The sequence below is a fragment of the Ascaphus truei genome, chromosome 4 (assembly GCF_040206685.1).
Source record: "Ascaphus truei isolate aAscTru1 chromosome 4, aAscTru1.hap1, whole genome shotgun sequence".
Taxonomy (NCBI): domain Eukaryota; kingdom Metazoa; phylum Chordata; class Amphibia; order Anura; family Ascaphidae; genus Ascaphus; species Ascaphus truei.
In genome coordinates, this window is record NC_134486.1 from 23116041 (window position 1) to 23130164 (window position 14124).

At 43.7% G+C, this 14124-nt stretch overlaps 1 protein-coding gene across 1 annotated transcript in view; it reads left to right on the forward strand.

Annotated features, from left to right (window-relative positions):
- The window catches only part of BABAM2 (BRISC and BRCA1 A complex member 2), a 290627-nt gene that overhangs the window by 61976 nt on the left and 214527 nt on the right, over nucleotides 1–14124 (forward strand). The window contains exon 6 of the mRNA XM_075595407.1: nucleotides 3256–3330. Within this exon, the coding sequence (XP_075451522.1) occupies nucleotides 3256–3330 (75 nt within the window). The remainder of the gene's footprint in view (nucleotides 1–3255; nucleotides 3331–14124) is intronic.

Consider the following 14124-nt stretch of genomic DNA (forward strand, 5'->3'; position numbering starts at 1 on the left):
AATGTGACACAAATACACAGTGAAATACTTATATATTCTCTTGAATAAGGGGCAATTAGTTAAACCCTTTGGCCAAAGCGTTATAAGCCTGCAAGCCACATCAAGGCATGACCAGTAAGCAGGTCCTAACACTACCTATGCACATTCTCATTTACCTCTGCTGGAGAGAAAATAACCTCAGTGGGGGGGGGGGGGTCTGTCCTCCTGTGCATTGCAGACCCACTGAGGTTATTTCCCCCCCCAGCAGAGGTAAATGAGAATGTGCATAGGTAGTGTTAGGAACCTGCTTACTGGTCATGCCTTGATGTGGCTTGCAGGCTTATAACGCTTTGGCCAAAGGGTTTAACTAAATTACCCTTATTCAAGAGAATATATAAGTATTTCACTGTGTATTTGTGTCACATTGGCTGTAGCATTGGGCTTTTCTGTCTTCTTTTGTATACATTTGGCCACACTCCGTAGTCCAGAATAGTCCTGTAGAGCACTACCAGGACCCAGAGTTTTTCTTCGTTCTCCAGCTGCTACTTGATGCTGTTATAAGGATTTCGATGCCTGTCCGCTTTTGGGAAACAACTCTTCACTTAACACACTGTGGAGCTTAGTATCTCTTTATGCTATTCTGGTCTACATGTACCTGGAGGGATAAATGTACTCCGATTATCCTTGATTTTTTGCTCTCATTGGGGATCATTGTGTGCGCTTTAATATCTGGAGAATATGGAATTACCCAGTATACCGAGGCTGCTAACAGGTAGTGCACACACTTTATGGCAACTTGATTGAAGAGAGACCCAGCAATGATTAATGAAACAATAAGCCTCCGGCATTGAAAACAGGGAGTTGGGTAATAGTAAGCCGGATAGAGGTACAGGGGGACACCTCCCTAAGGGGCGCCCCCAAGTAAATCACAGCCCGGCACTAACCGCCTCAATAATCTCCCTGAAATACCGCGTGGAGGTTAGGAGTACTCACGAAAAAGCCGTCCCTGTTGGTGCAGGGAATTCTGCAGCGGCTTCCTCCTCTGGTGTAGCTGGCGTCAGCGTGCTCCTCCGGAAATGATGACACAGGAAGAAGGGGGTAGGATGGTCCGTGGTTCACAGCAACTTCAGCAGCCAACGCATGGATGTCTAAAAAAACTTTATTGATCGCTAGCAGCAAACATCAGGCAACCACTAGAGTGGTTGCCTGATGTTTGCTGCTAGCGATCAATAAAGTTTTTTTAGACATCCATGCGTTGGCTGCTGAAGTTGCTGTGAACCACGGACCATCCTACCCCCTTCTCGCTTTAATATCTGGCTTATGCTACATCTACATCAGCCACCAGTAGCTATAGCACTGATTCCCAACCTATTTTGTTTGGTGGAACCCTAGAAGTATTTCGAAAAATCTTGGGGAACCCCTATCTGGCTGACACATATTAGGTTCGACAGGGGTAAATCACAAAATGTCACATCTCACGAGCCCCCTCTATTTCCCACCCTCTACCGATGTATTTCTTTGTCCTCTGTCTCAATCCCTCCCCCCTCCCGCCTCGCATGTATTTATCTCCTTTGTCCCATTCTTCCTCCCTCTTTTCCTCACTCACTCCCTTCCCTCTCTCCTCTGACTCGCCCCCATCTTCCGTCAATTACCCCACTCTCACTTAATCCCCCCCCCCAAAATACATACCAAAGAACCCCACATCATCATCATCCTCATATATCTCCCCCAGCACCCCTCATCATCATCATATCATCTTCCCCGCCACCCCCCCCCCCCCATATGCCTACCTCAGGCGGGGGGGAGACGCGGGTATCCTGCGGTTGGAGGCGGCGGGCAGCAGAATGGCAGAGCAGGCAGAACGCCACGCGCTTGCTCTAGAAGCAGGCACAGGAAGTGCTGGGTCACACTACTAGACTGCGCTCCTACCCTGCTGTCCTGAGAGCGGGCTCTCGGAGAGGAGAGCCAGGAAAGCCGTCGCGGGCCACACAGTGAGTGCGGGCGGCCCGCGGTCCGTAGGCGGAACCCCTGACAGTGCTCCGTGGAAGCCTGGTTGGGAATCTCTGGGCTATAGTATGGAAATACATCCTACCATTTTTTGGTGACGCATCAATGCCTGTTCTGTCAGTCTCTGACTTATTGTGCTGCTCTTCCACTCTCTGACCACTGTATGATTGCATGATTGGTCTGTATGCTGCATCTGTGCTTGGACCCCTTATCAGTCCGTGATCCATGGGGGTCACTATGAGTCAGGCAGTGAGATAATAGTCAGATTTACTATAGCCCTGAGTAATATACAGTAGATAATTTTTCTGTAGTCCATGTATATGTGACCAGCAGGTCTTGGCACCTCGGGGTTCATTGTTTCCCTGAGTCGCCATTCCTCTGCATTAGCCTTGATAGGTTAGTCCTCAGCCCGAATTAGGGGTTGCAGTCATTTTGGCAGTTATTTGGTGCTCACCTCAGGGTCCTGAGTGCGTTTTTTGGTCTTAATCATGTTTTATATGTATGATGTTTTAGTATAATAAAAACTTGTTATTGTTTGGATATCGCGAGTGCTTAGTATGGGACTTTCTTTTTCTCTTTTTTCTCTGTTTATGTGATTTTATATGTATTGTCCCTTAGCACCGATCAGCTCTCTTATAGCAGAGTGATAAACTGCTGGTCTTTCTCAAACTAATCTATTCTAGGTGTGTTTGCAGTGTCTGTGTCTGTGTGTGTATATATATGTGTGTCTGTGTGTGTATATATATGTGTGTCTGTGTGTGTATATATATGTGTGTCTGTGTATTTATATATATGTGTGTGTGTGTGTGTGTGTGTGTGTGTGTGTGTGTGTGTGTGTGTATATATATATATATACACATACATACATACATACATACATACATACTCACACACTGCATACACACCTAGAATATATATAACGTGGTGGGTTTTGGGGTTCTGATCTTGCTGGGATTGCGTTTATTAATCCGTGCTCTATAGAACATGTGTTTCTTTGTGTTTGACGCATGGTTCAACTTGTATACGACAGTCCGGAATAAATATTCAACTTCGAAAAAGTTACATACGGTGCACAAGCTCAGAACCCTAACATCATTTTAGTGTATTTGTAATTAAGGATATCTTGGAGAGTATGTTCTTTTAAAAGACATGAGGCATTGTGGTGCACACGTCACCTTGTACAGTATGTAATCCGGGTAAACCTCGCTGCTTTGTCACTGTGGTATCATTACATTTATAGCAACATCCATGTGTTACTTTGTCTTCCAGACTGGTGAATTCTCGGCCCGCTTCCTTTTAAAGTTACCGGTGGATTTCGGCAATATTCCCATATATCTTCTCAAGGTAAAACCGTCAAGTATCACTGTCCCTGCGTGATTGCAAACGCCAACCGTTTCCTTTCTCTGGGGCTACTACTTAAGTGCTGGACCCGTCAATAAAGAAAAATACCTAGGAAGTAAAAATAAAGTTCAGTGTTCCCAACGCTGGTGACCGTAGCGCTGAGGAGGAGGGAGAGGAAGCCCGGGCCGTGGGAGATAAGCACATGGAGAGAGGGGCATTAATAACATCAGATTAGAAGACACACATACTGCTTTGTACGGTGGCTCATTGCAATGCAGGCTGTGAAAACAGCATGGCAACCTCAAAGATTAATGTGGAAGCCACATACCATCATTATACTAGCATTGTCTGCATTAATAATGAAGCCAACTTAGATTTTAAAAACATGGGCATTTTGTAGAAATCCTCCATCCCAAAATAAATCCGTGTCTTCCAATGTTTGCCTGTGGCTCAAAGTACAGCGGGAAAAGGGAAAATTCATCATTTTGTCATTAACCAGAAAAGATGCGACATGCCTAACCTGGAACAGGAGAAACCGCATGTAAACCATAGCCTTATACGATAGGAACAAACCGGATACATTTATAATGTTTTCTTTTGTTCTCGCCTATCCACTGATTAAATCCACTGTTTTTTAAACAACTAAATGCTATATATAACCGCATGTATTTTATGTTTCACTGTTTTTTTTTTTTTTTTGCCTTCCTATGGATCAAAATACTGTAAATACAAATATAGGATAAGTATCTGTCGTCTAAATTTAGCATTGGTGGAACTTGATGGACACGTGTCTCTTTTTTTTTTTTTCAACATCTTGAGTCACAATAGCCGTTCAGTCGCTCGGGGATAAGCACATTGAAAGAATATTCAAAGAATAATTTATTTGTTATAATTGGGTCTTTAAGTACTGTACAATGGCCCTTGATCCTAAGTTTGTTTTGTTTAAAAAAAAGAAGAAAGAAATGGTAATATTTTATCACTGAGTTTTTTTTTTTGTTGCAATTCCCATACAATGTGCAAAACTGTGTGCAATGTGCAAGACTTCTGCCCCACACTAATGGGCTGTGTTTGTTGTGGCCACTGTAAGATCTGCATATATCTGCAGAAATCCAAAACATTCCCCAGGTGGGATAGAACTAGATTGTTCAGTATCTCTTCCTTTATTACTTGTAACACTGGCTTTGTCGTTGATCTCCTGCGTTGTGGCTGTGATAAATACAGTATGTGGGGCTGACCACCACCAGGCCACTAAAAAAGCACATTATGGAACACGAGATTGATTTCCATTATTATAGACCGGGCCCTATTTGAGGAGGGGGTCCTTATGCAGCAGAGGGAGCCCATCCAGGCGGTGATTGCGGAAGTGTGGCCCGCACTTCCGCTGGGGCCTAACTTCCGTGTTATGACCGCCTGAATGGGCTCCCGGCCACCTCTTAAGACCCCAACATCACAGGCATGGACCAGGGAAGGTATGTGGAGAGCGGGAGGGCCTTTACAAATACTGGAACTAAAGTAAGTGCCGGCACGTTGAGCGTGGGCCCCTAAAGGTGGCGGGCCCTCGGCTGCACATATGGCCGTTCCGTTACTGGATGTGAATGTTTGGGAACCAGCATTATTCCTGCAGTGAAATACTGCAGGTTGGCACAAGATGAAAGTGCCCTCTGAGTACTTTACCTCAAATATATTGTGCTCCCAGCACTCACAGTGCTTTGTACATTCTGTTCTACATACATTCCAGACTTGAGACATAGTGTGCATGCTATATGGAACATTCCAGCGAGATGCAGTTCTCTTGTGATCTTATCTATTTTCTTCCTTTGTTTTTGTCTCCATAATTATGCAGTACCGCACCCAATTGAATTTCGCAAATTTGTTCTTGTAGCCAGATTTCAAACTAAAGAGACAATTTGTGCGGGTAAATCTCAGATTCCTCAAAGTTTTCACACTAGCTCAGTGTACTGATGGAAAAGATTAGAAAATATTGCTTCCCTGTGGTTTTTTTTTTTTAAATATTTAAAATGTGTAATTTGTTTAGCAGTCCAGTGCAGCAGACCCCCATATTAACATGTTCATGTCTCAATTTTTCACGAGGACACATTTTTTCCATGTTAACACAATTCAAATGCGTAAAGATCTTCCATTCTGTAAGTATATTTGGCAAGGAATTCAGGAATTAGTTTCTCAACATCTACAGGCTGGGGGTCGCTATTAGCATACCAATCTTCTTGGTTTCCCCCCCAAAAAGAGCATAAAAAGCCCGCAATAAGATCATATTACACAAGCCAAGTAGAATCATAAAAGTAAATACTAAACTTGATTCCTCTGGGTTTCCTGATTGTGGGAATGAGATTTAGAAGAGCTTTTTTTGAACAGCATATATTTTCCCAGTACATATAAGCCCTACAGCCACATACAATATCTCACCCTTGGGTCTTCTGAGTTTAACACTGCGATACGTGGTTTCACATAGGATGTGTGATCTGAGGAGGTCTCCACAAATAACCGTTTTTCTGTTGCGTTTTCTTAGTTTCTGCCTAAAATGTCTCACTTTCTGGCATATATTCTCGGGTTGCTTGATTTTCATTTTGTAGAAGGTCAGAGACGTGTTAGATTTAGCTAAACGCTCTCCTGGATGTATGGGGCATTGCGGGCAGTAGTTCCAGAAGTCCTATTTTCTAACACCCCCTATTATACAGTATTTCTCTGCCCTCCTTCCTTTGGGGTTGCTGCCTCGGTCTATTCTCGCTGAAGACACTTGGTTCCCTTGAAACTGCAGAGCACAAGTAATCTTTAATCTAGAAATCCAATGGTACGGCAGTCGGTGTCCGGATCTCCGCGCTGGAAAGACGATGCGATCCTCTGAAGTTTCATATAAAAAACAAATAATCGTAAAACGCTGAAGTGTATATCGTTGGAAAAACAAAGTTAACAAGAGTGTCAACGTAAGGCACAGACACTATTTGTTTAAGTATTGACAGACCTAGGAAGGAACATATTCTATTTAAGCTGCATAAGCGTTCGTTAGGCATTGGACATAGTGAGCGCGATAGCGCACGTGGCTCCAGCAATAAACAGTGATTCAATCCATCAGGCCATAGTGCGCGCTGCACGACGGCACGGCAGGCTTTGGAAAAGACAATTTTATTTTTTTCTGCGACGGCCGCGTCACGCGAGCGTTTCAACCAATGAGGTTGAAACAGCCTGGTGACGTCACTACCACGCCATCACACCGCAGCCTGAGACCACATCGCTCGGGCTAAAGGCCACAAAAATAATACTTTTGTCACAGGTCCAACACAGCGGGAGAGTGAAGCAACCTGTCCATTTTAGGTGGCTCAGTTCTTTCGCAAGCACATGCGAGAGCGCCCACACCGAGGCATTAGTCATTGTTTTAAGGATCGCTTTGGGATAAAGCGCTGGGGAGCGCAAAACATGTTGGTGTTTTTTTGGTCCATGAGACTTGAATACATTTAATTTTTTTATGGGTGCCACCAAGTGATTTTTGCCTGGATCAGTGCTCCGTTTTTCACATCGTGCTAGTCCTAGTTTTGGGATATGGCTACAGATTTGACTATAAATTGTAACTGTAAGCCTTTAAGAGACGCTATTTACTTCCCGGTTCTATACATGGAGACATTTCTAGGTGGAAACGCGATGCAGAGGGAAACTAAACAAGAGAACACCAAGAAATTCTACATCAAACCCAACAATGGGAAATACTGTTCGCCAAACGCATGTAACAAATTGAGCACCCGTACACACGGGATCAGCGGAGGAGACTGCGCACTGGGTTTCAAAGATACTTTCCTCGGTTTCAGAGGAAAGCTTATCAGACTTAAAGGAAACTTTACAGAAATAGAAAACAAAGCCATTTCTCATGCAGATAAGCTAAATAAAATGCAAGTCAAATGATCCAAGTATGAAAGAATAACCAGCGAGTTAGCCGATAAACTGGAGGATTTAGATAATGGAGGGAGACGCAAAAAACAGAGTTTTTGACATTCCTGAATCTATCAAAGGAAAAGATCTACTGCGTTGCTAGCTGAATGGATTCCCAAACCGCTCTCCAAAGCAGATGCATCTGTATACGTAACCACCGATAAGGCACAGATACTTGGGTCTGGAAAAAACGGGACAAAATGTCAGACCCGGGCCAAAGATTTTGTGCACCCTCAATTTTGCAGACTAGATACCGTACAGCTGATTAAATGAAAGGAAAAGCGCAAAATGCACATGCGTAATTACGTTTAATACCACTTTTTGGGTAGTGTGGTGCCGTCTGTATGTGTGTGCGGGTCGTCTCGCTGCAACTCACTGGGTCCAACCTGTTGCTCTGATGTCACTTCCGGTGAATGAGTCTTTTTAATGCAATCCGGGAACATTTTTTGGTTCGTTTGTTTGATAATAACCTTTTGACAGATTCACCCAAATGATGTGATGTAATATTACTATTTAGTCTTAACAAATGAAAATTGTGTAATCTCAGGAGACCTGGTTAAAAGAAACTTATTATAACCAAAGTTTCAAAGTACCAATTAAAAAAATAAATAAAACAAGATACTTTACATACAATGAATATAAATGGCTACCAACTGGTAGAAATTAGTTTATACAAAAAAGCTAGATATAAAGGAAACCATATGTAAAAAATAAAAAACTTAATGGATTCATAATATCCAATTTAGTGCAAATGTATTACTCATGTTATATGTAGATCTATCTATCCTATATCTATCGAATCCAATTTGGGTTAATTGAAGAGACTATAAATAGCCAGAACACACTTGGCCAGTCACGACCTTGATGAAGTGACCTTGTCACGAAACGCGTAGGGAGGAGCCTGATAGTCTGCCGAACACGGAGTCTCTGCTAGCCTATCGACACCTCATGCATGCCGGAAGTTACAATAGCGCGACGGCTTGGATGGGGAAATCCTGCAGATCCATCCAGACGGGTAGGGGCAATGGGTCGACTTAACCTTTAATATGCTAGCCATTTTGCCCCTACCGTCACATACCGTCAATGATATATTTAATGTAATTTGAGTCCCTCACTTCAGAAGTGGCTTTGCCAGGACGGGAGCGCTTCCGTTTCTTACACCTTAGGAATTTTTGTAACCAGATTAACCCTGCTCCCTGGCTCACATTTTTCAAGGATCTCCTCTGGTTTTCCATTTTATGGGTCAAATTTGCATGTTATTCTGTCTGATGCCTAAGTGAAATTCAGATATGTCACAGTGAGAGGCGGACCCGGGTGTACATTGGATTCAGGTGACTGGGGCAAGGTTTTTGAGGCTGTATTTAAGTGTTGAATATGCACCATTCTTGGGGAAAACACACCAGGTACGTTTTTTAGTTCGTATTTCACCAGGGCCAAGCTATCCATGGTTTTCCTTGGCCCTAACCTTTATGTCCTAGAGAGTGTGGACAGCCAGGCTGCTTGATACATATGTGGAGGGCTTGTCCCAAAATAGTTTTGTTTTGGCAAAATGTTTTAAACCTGATCCAGAGGGTCCTAAACCTTTCCATCCCCTTAAACTCCTGGTCTATTTTTTTGAGCAAGTCTATTTATGACATCAGCTAGCATGAAAATAAACTGACTGCCCGTGTTTTTTTTTCAGCTTCCAGATGTGCAGTAGCGGCAGCCTGGAATAAACGGGCTTTACCGACTGTGAAACAGATTGAGTCTAGGCTCCGGTCCAAATGGAGAAACTCACTAGATTTTTAAACACCTGTTCCAAGTTCCCAAAGGTTTGGGATCCGTGGCTTAGAGCAGGGGTAGCCAACTCCAGTCCTCAAGGGCTACCAACCGGTAAAGTTTTCAGTGTAGCCCTGCTTCAGCATAGGTGGCTAAGTCACTGGCTCAGTCAAAGACTGAGTCACTTGTGCTGAAGCAGAGATCCTGAAAACCTGACCCACAGGTAGCTCTTTTCAGGATAGCTCTGCTTCAGCACAAGTGACTCAGTCTTTGACTGAGCCAGTGACTTAGCCACATATGCTGAAGCAGGGCTATCCTGAAAACTTGACCTGACCTGTTGGTAGCTCTTGAGGACTGGAGTTGGCTACTTCTGGCTTTGAGTGTATCAGCCACACTAGGATACATAAGGAGACCATGCTGTTCTAGGACCTAGGGGACCTTGGGCTCCTCTTTGTGCCCTTTCACTAGGTGTCTCGCTTGCGGTCTATTCTTGCACACCTTGACCATTCAATATTAAATATTTAATTCTATTATCGCTTAAGTCATGTCATTACGCTAAATCCGCTGAAGCAGCTTCTGTATACTTTTACACCAACCCTTAAACCTTTGCCCTTCCTTCCCTCCCGAATTTGTATCCTTTAAACCAGGGGTGCTCAACTCCAGTCCTCAAGCCCACCCCCCCTCCCCAAACAGGTCAGGTTTTCAGGATATCCCAGCTTCTGCACAGGTGGCTCAATCAAAGCCACCTGTGCTGAAGCAGGGACTGATTGAGCCACCTGTGCTGAAGATGGGATATCCTGAAAACCTGACCTGTTGGGGGTTCTTGAGGACTGGAGTTGAGCCCCCCTGCTTTAAACTTTGAAGTAATTTAATAAAATGTAAGTGATTATGTGTGTTTACATGTCACGGGAGACAAGGTTATCTACAGCTTTATACCGTCACTGAGCAAACCAAGGAGTAAAACAAATGGTCATTTATTCCACAGAACCAGACGTACACACAGGGAATTACAATAAACAGGAGGAAACACATTTACTGGGGGTCTTGGCTACAAAACTAACCTTGCCTAGTGACATAGCACAGAAAACAAAGTCTTCACAAAGTCCTTTCAAGATGACCGGGACTAAGCACGAAAAGTCCTGGAACCGAAATCGGCGTGCAGTTCCTGGCGCCACCGCTGTATCCACTCTGGAGGTGCTGAAATCCCTTGACCGGGAGCGAGTACCAAATGTCCTGGTACTCTTTGTGGCGTGTAGTTCCCGCCGCGACCGCTATGAAATTCTCGCCTTAAAATTTCCGAAGCCGGCTCACTGACGTTTCTCACAGAGCATCTTTTGAATTTACCGCTGCTTTCTTGGTGCTTAGAATCTCTTGAGCTGATTGGCTGCTAGGTTTCTTATAGGATTTCAGTCCCATTCACAGAATACCTCCACCAATCAGAGCGTGGGAATATTTCTACCAACCTATCAGCAATTTGCCAGTACTCTGAAGCTGGGCAGGCACGGATTCCAATTCTGCAAAGGGGCATGCGCCAACCTGGCACCTCTGCCACTTGGTATATTGAACCCCCTGCCAGGCCAGGCTCCACAGAGTCTGGGGAAGGGCAAATGGTCGCCGGATAGCCCTTATTCATGCCAGAACGTGTGTACTCAAGTACAACTCCGGTACTCCGCCCGCCCTAACACCTTGGCATCTCTGAGACTTTCAAGTCCGGGACCCGAGCAGACTCGGTGGCACCAAGCCTGGTGGCCATCTGGTCTCTCGGAACCAGGGACATGGCAATTCCCCAGCTCATATACAGTGCATAAAACATATATACCTTTATACACAATGTTAATAAAAATCTTGCAAAATTCTTCTAAGTCTCTCATCCCCTAGGATCTACTGAAAAGATGCGCACGTTCATTTTCAGACCTCCTAGACCTTCCTATAAGAAGTTTGCTAAAAAGTTGCTTCAAATAACGCTTAGGTTAAGTTTGTGTTTCTTCTATTGTACTGAAGCTGGACTTTAATTAATTTCACTCTTGCAACCTCATGGATGGTAGGAGACACCCCGAACCCCTATACCGGGTCCGGGGGGTTTGGGCATATACTTTGGGGGACTCCCCCTAAACCAGGGACACTTGACTATACCCGGGATACACAAATCCCTATGCCCCCTTTTACCTTTGGGGTCTGTGCTGAAGCAGGGAAACCTGGCGGTGAGTTGCATAACTGTTTTTCAGAGAGGACTTTGTCCGGAGGTCTGTGTCTACATGTACCCGGGAATCCGCTTCGGCTCCCGGCTACATTTTTGGGGTGGCCGGCAACTCTGGACCCCGACTAGCTAGACACAATCCGTCAACACTGTTACCGCAAAGTCCCCCCTGAAACTCATAGCCTGGGAATCTTCCAGACACATACATTCTTTGTTGCATATTTTCATACAATGCATGGCAGTACATATACAACAGTCAGGCCCAAGAGCTGACACTCTAGGACCCGAACACATGGATCAGGGGCAACCAAGTGGGCTTGACCTTTATTAGTGAGCCTGGTTACCCCCTCACCGTCACAATACATACATACACGCACACATACATACAGTACACACATACATACATGCATACATACACGCACATATACATACATGCATACATACAGTACATACATACATACACGCACACATACATACAGTACACACATACATACCCGCACACATACATACAGTACACACATACATACACGCACACATACATACAGTACACACATACAAACATACACGCACACATACATACAGTACACACATACATACATACATACACGCACACATACATACAGTACACACATACATACAGTACACACATACATACAGTACCTTGACCTTTATTAGTGAGCCTGGTTACCCCCTCACCGTCACAATACATACATACACGCACACATACATACAGTACACACATACATACATGCATACATACACGCACATATACATACATGCATACATACAGTACATACATACATACACGCACACATACATACAGTACACACATACATACCCGCACACATACATACAGTACACACATACATACACGCACACATACATACAGTACACACATACAAACATACACGCACACATACATACAGTACACACATACATACAGTACACACATACATACAGTACACACATACATACAGTACACACATACATACAGTACACACATACATACAGTACACACATACATACATACAGTACACACATACATACATACAGTACACGCACACATACATACAGTACACGCACAAATACATACAGTACACGCACACATACATACAGTAAACGCACACATACATACAGTACACGCACACATACATACAGTACACGCACACATACATACAGTACACGCACACATACATACAGTACACGCACACATACATACAGTACACACATACATACAGTACATACATACATACAGTACACACATACATACAGTACACACATACATACAGTACACACATACATACAGTACACACATACATACAGTACACACATACATACAGTACACACATACATACAGTACACACATACATACAGTACACACATACATACAGTACACACACACATACATACAGTACACACATACATACAGTACACACATACATACAGTACACACATACATACAGTACACACATACATACATACATGCATACATACACGCACACATACATACAGTACACACATACATACATTCTTGAGTTGGAGAATGCCGCATCTTAAACCTGAAATTATTTAGAGAAAGTTTAAAACAAAGTTGGCTGAACTACAAAATGAATAATCAAATCCTTTTGGAAAATTCAAACTTAATCTGTGAGGCTTCGAAAAAGGTCATATTTCTTACATTGGTAATAGAAAGAAAATGTAAAATGCCAAATTGAAACAATTTCATTTGAACCTAACAAAAGCGCATAAGGAATATAAATTCCACAGGACTCCAATACACAGAGAAAATGTGTATAAAAGCAAACCAATTCTACGGCACCTTGTCATTCGGAAGAGAAAAACTTGTTTTATTATTATTATTATTACAAAAATAAGTACTTCAGTTGGGGAAATAAAATGTGTTAAAATATTAGCAAGTGTAGTTTGAGAAACAAAAGACAAATCCAACATATCGGGTGTAAAGTAATTCAAAGGTGGCAGACTGCTTGCTAACAAGAAAATGACAAGTTATTTTATAGAAATGTAAAATAAATGTTATGAACAAGAAATACAGTACAACTCAGTCTGGCGTACTATGGTCCCGAACTTCTGATAGTCAGGCGTCCTATAGTCTGGAACTGCTGATAGTCAGGCGTCCTATAGTCTGGGACTCCTGATAGTCGGGCGTCCTATAGTCTGGAACTCCTGATAGTCAGGCGTCCTATAGTCTGGGACTCCTGATAGTCGGGCGTCCTATAGTCTGGAACTCCTGATAGTCAGGCGTCCTATAGTCTGGGACTCCTGATAGTCGGGCGTCCTATAGTCTGGAACTCCTGATAGTCGGGCGTCCTATAGTCTGGAACTCCTGATAGTCAGGCGTCCTATAGTCTGGAACTCCTGATAGTCAGGCGTCCTATAGTCTGGAACTCCTGATAGTCGGGCGTCCTATAGTCTGGGACTCCTGATAGTCGGGCGTCCTATAGTCTGGAACTCCTGATAGTCAGGCGTCCTATAGTCTGGAACTCCTGATAGTCAGGCGTCCTATAGTCTGGAACTCCTCATAGTCAGGCGTCCTATAGTCTGGAACTCCTGATAGTCAGGCGTCCTATAGTCTGGAACTCCTGATAGTCAGGCGTCCTATAGTCTGGAACTCCTGATAGTCCTGATAGTCAGGCGTCCTATAGTCTGGAACTCCTGATAGTCAGGCGTCCTATAGTCTGGAACTCCTGATAGTCAGGCGTCCTATAGTCTGGAACTCCTGATAGTCAGGCGTCCTATAGTCTGGAACTCCTGATAGTCAGGCGTCCTATAGTCTGGAACTCCTGATAGTCAGGCGTCCTATAGTCTGGAACTCCTGATAGTCCGGCGTCCTACAGTGCGGAAATCCTGATATATTCCGTCATCTGACGGCTCATACACTACCC